General features: G+C 36.0%; 1 protein-coding gene across 1 annotated transcript; it reads left to right on the forward strand.

Moving 5' to 3' along the window:
* The first annotated feature begins 2,414 nt into the window (after window positions 1–2,414).
* On the forward strand, window positions 2,415–5,714 carry LOC135206468 (uncharacterized). Its single transcript, XM_064237844.1, has 3 exons — window positions 2,415–2,558; window positions 3,731–3,770; window positions 4,781–5,714. Exons 1-3 carry the CDS (start codon window positions 2,420–2,422, stop codon window positions 4,965–4,967), a joined length of 366 nt encoding a protein of 121 aa, XP_064093914.1. The 5' UTR covers window positions 2,415–2,419; the 3' UTR covers window positions 4,968–5,714.
* The last annotated feature ends 4,286 nt before the right edge of the window (window positions 5,715–10,000 follow it).

The raw sequence follows: 10,000 nt of genomic DNA on the forward strand, positions 1-10,000 counted from the left end.
TGTTATGCAATGATCATATAGCAATACTATTGGCAAAATGCAAGGCAAAAATGGGACTGTTGTTATGGCACTTTAACAAGAAAAGCCGAACACATGATTATGCTTTATAAAACTTATGTACGTAATCCACTTGAATATAGCAATATGATATGGTACCCTCACTACCAAAAGGATATTGCACAGATAAAGAGTGTACAAAGGTCCTTTACAGCTAGAATAGAAGAAGTTAAGGACCTTGACTACTGGGAAAGACTACAATCTTTAAAATTATATAGTCTAGAAAGGAGAAGAGAACGCTACATGATAATACAGGCATGGAAACCGATAGAAAGAATTGCCGAAAACATCATGGAGCTAAAAATTTCAGGAAGAGCAAGCAGAGGTAGATTAATAGTGCCCAAAACTATACCAGGAAAACTAAGGAAAGCACACAGGACATTAATCCACCACGCACTAGCATCGACAATGCAGCGTCTATTCAATGCGTTGCCAGCTCATCTGAGGAACATATCAGGAGTGAGCGTAGATGTGTTTAAGAATAAGCTCGACAAATATTTAAGCTGCATTCCAGACCATCCAAGATTGGAAGATGCAAAATGTACCAGAAGATGGATTAGCAATTCCGTGGTAGACATTAGAGGTGCCTCACACTGAGGGACCTGAGGAAACCCGAACGAGCTTTAAGGTCTGTAAGGTAAGGACACTGTCTCCAGCTAATAGCTCTTAACTATTTTCACTTCTCCAACCAGCTAATGATGAGATACAACTCCAGCTACGCTCCTTACCATCACAAACATCAGTACGCTCTTCAGTCCACAGTGAAGTTAACACAGTGTAATTCCATGAAGAACTAGGTAATATCTCTCACGTTCACTAAGACCGCCACTAACGTTCAGTTATACCTGCGCAGCTATGCCTAGACAGTCTGCATGTGCAGGCAAAACCGAACCCGCTAACGTTCAGTTATAACTGCATAGGCCTACTGTGCAGTTATAACTGAGCGCTAGTTATTCAGTTTTGGCCCGAGCAGGTATAACTGCGCAGGTATAACCGAATGTTAGCGGCGGCCTTAAGTTCGTTTAAATCACCTCATATTACTAGCCAGGCAGAAATTCACTGTCTCCTTTTCTATTCCTAGACCATATACACTTTTTGCATCCACTCTTTTTCTTTTATCACACTCAAGATTACACATAAAAACCTCGGAGTAACCTTTATACTCTGTCACCCATTACTAGCACCGAACACTACAAGCACCACCCAGGTACAATCAGTCTGTGACCAATATCCCTCTTCTGCAAACCCTAACCTTTCACTTGTGTCTCTTCAAGGCTATAGCATCCACTTCACTCTAATTAAAAAGAAAAATTAACTATCATCCATTTTTTTTCTCTGCTTTTTTGCATCCAGTCACACTCAAAATACTAAACCGCAGCCATACAAAAGGAATGCTACCTCTTTTGATTTTTGGCATCCAGCACCTGAGAAAGTGTGGAGTTTGTTGTTCCTCACAGGTGTCAAGACTCTAGAGTGCGATCTGTGCGGCATTTGTTTCCACCGAGGAGATTTGCCCCCTCCCCCAAAGCACTGCATTTACTTGAGACATAATGTAGTTGTATTCCATGTCCCTGGCACCTCCTCTTAATGCAGGAACGTCTAGGTTACTCTACTAACAATGCAGTAGCAGCATTGTTAATGGGCTGACCTGACACTTGCCACGAGACTCTCCAATACGTAATTTTTTAAGTATTTCTTCGCTACAAAGTTCACAACCCACCATTAGTTTCTTGTCTGGCCTACAAAGTTCGAATGAAATACAAAAGTTAAATTAGCGATATCTGAGTTAAACATACGTACAACCCTCAGTATGTTAATTTTTCTTAAGCAAGACTTAAATACACATGGGATGTGTACTTGAGTAACCCAAGCCACTAGCAATTCATAAGTAGCATTGCTACCTACAAGATACATGTATATAATACGTATATACATATATATATAATTACATTACAATTATATATATATATATATATATACATATATATATATATATATATATATATTATATATATATATATATATATATATATCCATATATTGAAGATGTGAAAATACGTCAGAATTTTAACAGTTTTGTGACGTGGAAAGACTACCAGAACGAAGTAGTGATGCAATTGCCGTCTGATTATATTTCCTGAAGAGACGAAACGAGGTAAATTTGGTATTTAAAATAAAAAAAAATAAAAAAGCTATGAGCAATTACATTTAAAGATATTTGGAATTCACTGACGTCATCATTATTATGATAGCTCACACAATGCATGCGTTTAGTGGGCGGGGCTTACACCCGCGGAATCCTATAAAAACTCGATTCCCAATTGAAAGAATCAGTCTTGGAAGCTCAAGCACCTGGAGAATAATGGAGAGACGACATCCCCAAGGGCACTCCGGTGGTGGTGGTTCTTCATCTTCTTCTTGTGCGGGACAGCGCCCAAGGAGGAGGAGGCAAAACACCCAGGACGTCGAGGGAAACCGGCAGTCTCCTGCAGGGGCTGAAGGTAGTAAGACAGCTCGTTGCATCAATTTAGACCTATTGATCCCAATTTCGTTTTGGCCCTGAAATAAGGGAGTGAATTATAGAGTCGTTCAGCTTTATACTATTTTCTCCAATTTTATGGATAGAAGAGAATACAAAGGGCCAGAGAAGCTCTACTAAAAATATATAGACTATGCCAAACGCTATGCACTGGGGCCTATGAGGTCATCCAGCCCTGAAAGGGAAATTGAAAGTAACGAAGGTTCTAAACCTGGTAGCTGTAATATGAATCAATTGTTAGGAGAGAGTTGAGGAAAGAACGACGGTGAAAGCGACATTAAGAAAAGCCTACAGTGTACTGTGTGAGGTGCAGTGGCGACATTAACCAACAACGCCCCTACAGAGCATATAGTGAAGAGGTTTCTGTAATAGCGGGCCACATATACGGGAGAAGAGCATCTTCATATATTCATCGAGCGCCTCAGTGGCGTGGTCGGTATGGTGTTGGCGTACTACCTCTGTGGCCTCGAGTTCGATTCTCGGTCATTCCATTGAGGTGTGAGAGATGTGTAGCCCTGGTGATAGAAGTTCACTCTCGACGTGGTTCGAAGTCACGTAAAGCCGTTGGTCCCGTTGCTGAATAACCAATGGTTCCATGTAACGTAAAAACACCATACAAACAAACATACGTTCATTGCAATTAACCTCAACCATTATACTATTAAGAAATGTCTTGTGAAAAAGTAATATGTAGGATTTACCATGTAAATATATTGCAAAATTATTATGATAAGTTAATATTAAGGTTACAATTAGAAAATTGCAACTTTAGCTAAACAGATTTATACTATTAAAAATTAAAATTTAAAATTTCTAAATCTGTACAATTCGGCATATTAATATAGTGTAAGATAAATATTAAAATATGACAATATTATGGCCATAGGGAGGAAAATTGTACCCTTATCCCCCAAAAATTGTGGATAAATCACAATTTACATGAATCTTGCAAATACTTAATTTTCTAAACTATTCCCTACCGTGGTTAGCTAGCTAACTGCCCTCAATGCTCTTTCCCCATGTTACCTAAAAGTGAGAAAAAAACGAAATGTTGAGACTGATAGTAATCGGAGCGATTACATTAAACGTTTACGTAGATTCCAAAAGTAACGTACTACTTATTTCCTTCGACAGCCTTGTCCCTTGTCGCCCAGACGGTGTCTCTCCGTCAGCAGTAAGTAATTTCCTGGGTTTGTTTACTTTTATTTTATTCTGCGTGGTTCTAGGGTAGTAAATGTCAGGAAGGCATTTCAAGATACAGTACGTTCCCAGTACTTGTAAACATATATTTATATATCCAATTATATAAATATATATATATATATATATATATATATATATATATATATATATAATCATACATATATATATATCTACAATTTACGCATACATTCCAATCATTTCAAATGTATATATATATATATATATATATATATATATATTATATATATATAATATATATATATATATATATGATGTATATATATATATATTATATATATATATATATATATATATATATATATAAAATATATATATATGCAATTTGAATGATTCTAATGTATGCATAAATTGTAGGTATATATATACATACATACATATATATATATATATATATATATATATATATATATATATATATATATATATACGTATATATATATATGTATGTGTACATGTGTGTATACGAAAATTCAAAACATTCGATACATTCTGAAACATCTTATTTATGCCTGTAATTTAATGGTGCTCAGCCCTTTCCCCTTCAAAATTCGAAAAGCTCTTCGCTCAACAACCCCGATTCCATGGGAATAATTTCGAAAAAAAATCATCTCATACAAAGCAACAGTTTTCGTTGAAATATTCATGACTAAGGTTGCGTCCACACTACAGTGAATCTTGTCAGGAACACAACGCGGGAATGTATCGCCCACATATCACAAATAGGTTGACGACAAGTCAGCGACCTTAAGTGGAAAACGGGCCTTCGGTTAATATTACGAAGCGGTGGTCAGAATTACCAACGATTCATTGACTTGTATTGAACCTGTTCGTGATGCGTTTGCTATGAGGTGCCTAAGCGTTGGTCGTGACGCGTTTCATAGTAGTGTCGACACTTCGTAACTGGATGCCACCAACAATATCATAATGCAAATTCCATTTTTTATTTGTAACCACAAACAGGAATGAAGCACTTACGAGGCAAGCAGTAAGTGGCGGGACTTCTGTAGCAGCACTGAGGAGAGATTTGGGAAATGTGGAGAGGGATGTAGAGGCCAAACGAGAGAGAGTGCAGGAATTTGAGGAGGAATTGGCAGAGGGGAGCCAAGTTCTCTCGACTTTACAAAAAATTCTGGTCAAACGAGCCTGAATACCAAAGGAAATATTGATGGACATTGGTCATGAGTGCTTGTAGATCCTTCGTTTCATCTTCATACGCCTTCAGACTAGCTTGATATTGGGCCTGCTGCTGCTGCTGCTGTACTATAGTAATGCACCACTTCAACTCGCCAAGTACTTCAAGGCGCTCCTGAGAAGGAAGCAGTTGATGTGTAACTCCGATGCTCAGTGCATTTATAAATGCTTAAATTAGGGAGAATTCATTGTAAGAGACTCCAGTCTCACTGGTCAAGAAGATTAATTCCATAGGCCCGCTCTCACTCTGAACAAAATTGCCGCTAACTAGTTCTGTACTGAGGTGATAAGGAAAGGGTAACGAAAAGAGGCCATGACTCAAATTTCAAAAATGTTAGATGTCCTTAAATCATTCCTTTTAGCAAAGAAATCCATTCACGAGTTTGGGCAAATTCACTGTCGGCAGAGTATTTTAATAAGCGCGCCATAATCTTTGGAAACTTGAATTTAAAGTCAGTGGCCCTTGTGGACCTATTCCTTGTGAATGGGGTTCATTTTCTAAATAATAATAATATCAATAATAATAATATAATTTTGAGAATATTCTGATCTTGTAACTATAATTTTTGTGTATTCCTACGAGTTCGACTCCATTGCTTTATGAACACAGAAGCAGAAAAACAACTATCGAAGTATTTTCTTGGTGCAATAATACATCTAAATCATGAGTGCATTTCTATTAAACTGTGCACACTTTTTCTTTCTCTATGTTTTTTCTTTTTTTTTTTTTTTTTGGTGGAGTAGGGGAGGCGGGTTGTTGGGGAAGATTCACCTCCTCTGTTAAACAAGATTCTCTCTCTCTCTCATGTTCAGGCTAGCTTCATCACAGTTTTGATAACGCAAATATATTTTCCAAGTGGAAACGTATGGAATATTCATTCTCCTTTAACTATTATTGTTGTGTGGTAGAGAAAAGTTTCAGATTATGTGTGTGTGATATATATATATATATATATATATATATATATATATATATATATATATATATATATATATATATATGTGTGTGTGTGTGTGTGTGTGGGTGTGTGTGTATAAATCTATATATAAATATGCGTGTATATATAATAAATCTATATATATATTTATATTTATATATATATATATATATATATATACACATATATATATGCGTGTATATATAAAGCTATAAAAATAGTATATGAACATATTGTATAAATTATATCTTTGTATTTATTAAAATATACACATACACACACACAACTATATATATATATATATATATATATATATATATATATATATATATATATATATATATATGTGTATATATATATGTGTGTGTGTGTGCATTAATTTGTAATATACTCATCTACAGGTATGCAAATATGTTGCCTTTTTATGTTATCTTTATAAAAAAAATAAATGGAGCAATAATATAATTTTGAAAAGTACAATGCTAAATACAGTAATAAATATTATGAAACATGAGATCATAAACAACAACAGAATAACACTCACAAAAATATATCACAGTAATAAAAAACATTAATAATAGATACAATAATAAAAACAGCACTTCTAAACTAGCTGGGTTACAGGCTTCAAAATGGTTGGAGTTAGCAGCTTTCCGCCTCATCCCGATTCCCAATCCCCCCCGGCCCATCCCTCCCCCCCTCACCCCCCCCCCCAACCTCCCAGGGAAAAGTCAGTCCGTAGATTTTCCTCAACTAAGGTGAACTAGGAACAATTTAGGAAATTTCCTTCTGCCATAACAAAAGAGCATCGCATGACATGGAAATTTACTATGGAAGCTCAGAGCATGCTCATTATGAATAACATAATGGCAACTACGTATATTTGTTTGTATCCTCAGAAAAAAAATACACATTGCATAACAACAATATATTTAATTTCATTTGTTTTTGTTAACAAGCGATCTCTTCTTTCTGTATTTTCCTCTACTTTCTGATACTACTTTCTAATAAGACTATATTCTTTGGAAGCTTGAATTTCAGGTCAATGGACCCTTTGGTGGGCTTGTTCCATATGAATAGAGTTCATCAGCTGAACAATAATAATAAAAATATCGAAAGAATAGCACTTATTCCTTCTTTCTTTGAGTCCTCAGCTGAAACCCACTTCTGGACAGAGTCAGTAGTCTACAATCCCCAGAGGGCTTCGAAGGGAAATCAACCTACAGAGAGAGACAAGTAGAGAGAGAGTTTATAAATAAATAAATATGAGGGAATATAAAATAAAACTGATGCACCTGATATTCCAGTGAGCAGAAATGAAGACATTCCTCGCTTAAATATTGGAGATCACAGGATTCCACCACAGCACCAGACAAACTACTGCGCATTTTAAAAATGCTCCGAAGTTTCACCGGCGCAATAGAGTTTTCTGTACAGAGTACAATCAAGGCCTATCTTTCGGTGGGTCTCGGTATAATGCTATATGGGCTGTGACCCATTAAATTAGTCACGGCCCGGTGGTGGCCAGTCCTATATCGTTGCCAGACGCACGATTATGGCTACCTTTAACCTTAAATGAAATGAAAGCTACTGAGGCTAGAGGGCTGCGATTAGGTATGTTTGATAATTGGAGGGTGGATGATCAACATACCAATTTGCAGCCCTCTAGCCTCAGTAGATTTTAAGATCTGAGGGCGAAGAGAAAAAAGTGCGGAAGGGCAGACAAAGCGGACACAGTAGTTTTCTTTTACAGAAAACTAAAAACGACACTTTTTGCAGCTGCAGCCTACTTAGTGCTACTAAAAAAAATGGATTGGTCACATCAAGAAAAGTATAGATGATGTTTGTCGTTGCAGGACATTTTATGCAAAAATAATAATAATGATATCACTTTAGGCCTATGCATACTCACGGGATTCGGAAAGGCCGCATCATGAATGATCAATGGAAGCCTTCGTAAATGTGCCTCGTTGTCGAACTTCTCAGTTCCAGAGGAGCTTTATTCCTTACAGTGCTGGACTTCCTGGGGATGTCGTGCAACTGGAACTTCAAAAGTTCAAGCGAAGATCCAAAGCATTACTACCCTAAAGCAATTTACCTTGTATCTTTGTAATTTAATTATATCTTCAAATATATATTCATCAACCTGTTCACTGCTTGTTTTCTTTTCTAATAACTGATCTTTTCTTTATGAATTTTCAGTTACCTTCTGTTTCTTCTTGCTAATGAACACCACATTCTTGGGAAGTGTGAACTTCCAATCAAAGGCCCCTTTGGTGAGTTTGTTTCACATGAATAAGATTCATGGTTTCCACTCTCACATAACTATACTCTGATTTTTTTCATCTGTCCATCCACCTGTGTAACACTGCGTCCCGGGCTTTAGATAGTAACATTCAGCTTACATTCAACAATAATAATATCCTATTTCGAATATTAACGGTGTACTTCGCATACAGTAAATTATTAAAACACTTTTCAGTTGCAAATGTACACCCAGATTAAAACTTACACTTAGCGTAACTATTTAAAGCCCGGGACGCAGTGTTACCATGCAAAAACACCACTGGCGGATGGACAGATGGAAAAAAACAGAGTATAGCCACTGACAATTATCTCTGATGTGCCCCGGAAAGCTCTTCTTCGCTCCGACTGAATTCTCATCAGAAGTTTTCACAACATAAGAGAGTAACAAAAATGGACGGAAGTTCCATTATCATCTTATCTAATGAGATAATAAGACATCCTGCTGTCATGACAACAAGCACATCTCTTTCTTGCCAAGTGAACTAATGAATTCTTGTAAATTGTAAAACAAATTCTTGTAAACTGCAGAGGAAGTTTTTTGTAAACTGCGGAACAAATTCTTGTAAACCGCTGAAGAATTGTTTTGAACTCCTGAACAAATTCTTGTAAATTGCGGAACAAATCCTTGTCATGTGCAGAACAAGTTTTGTAAACAGCGGAAAAAGTTCTTGTAAACCGTAGAAAAATTCTTGCAAACTGTTGAACAAATTCTTGTAAAACTCGGAACAAATTCTTGTAAAATTCGGAACATATTCTTGTAAAATTCGGAACAAATTCTTGTAAAATTCAGAAAAACATTCTTGCAAATTGCGAAACAAATCCTTGTAAATTGCGGAAATAATCTTTGCAAACTACAGCCAAAATTCTTGCAAACTGCAGGAAAAAATTCTTGCAAACTTCTGAACAAATTATTGTAAATTCCGGAACATATAATCGTAAACAGTAGAAAAATTCTTGTAAACTCCAGAAAAAATTCTTTAAATTTGCGTTACAAAACCTTGTAAAGTGCAGAACAAATTCTTGTAAGCTGAAGAAAATTCTTGCAAACTGCAGAACAAAGTCTCATAAACTGCAGGACAAACTATTGTAAATTTGAAGATAAATTCTTGTAAACTGCAGAACAAATGCTTGTAAGTTACAGGACAAATTACTGTTAATTAATGAGTAAAATCTTGTCACCTGCAACAAATCCTTGCAAATTGAATGAAGCACTTATAAACTACTGACATAACGCTGATAGCAGCTGAACAAATTCTTTCAAACATTTCCAGCATAAATAAAAAAAGAAAAAAATTATCAAAGCCGTCACGACATCAGCTGGGAAAATGACATTTGATATTTTTAGGAACCTTTTTTAAAGAAGTTGACAAGAAATACCAAAACCTATAACGTTAACTCATTCGGTAGTTGTTTTCGACTCGAAAGTCGTAAGTTATCTGACAAACACATTTCAGAGGGAAAGTGAAATAAAATCAAGGTTTTTGTGATTCGAAATCCCTCGGGGAGAAGTCAGTCCTTGACACTTGCGCCTCCAAAGTGACGACAAATTGAAATCATAAATTCTTGCGTTTGAATCTAAGACTTTGCAGTGGCGAATGTATCCAAAACGCGTGAAGATTTCGAGAAGTTCAGAGAGCATTGTGGTTATTACATTAACAATAAATCTCTCCTAGTAAGTCGCAGAAACATACAAACAAGTAAGGCATTATACATGACAACAGTTCTAGAAAACTCTGTCAACTTC

Source organism: Macrobrachium nipponense, chromosome 31, assembly GCF_015104395.2.
Source record: "Macrobrachium nipponense isolate FS-2020 chromosome 31, ASM1510439v2, whole genome shotgun sequence".
NCBI classification, from domain to species: Eukaryota; Metazoa; Arthropoda; class Malacostraca; order Decapoda; family Palaemonidae; genus Macrobrachium; species Macrobrachium nipponense.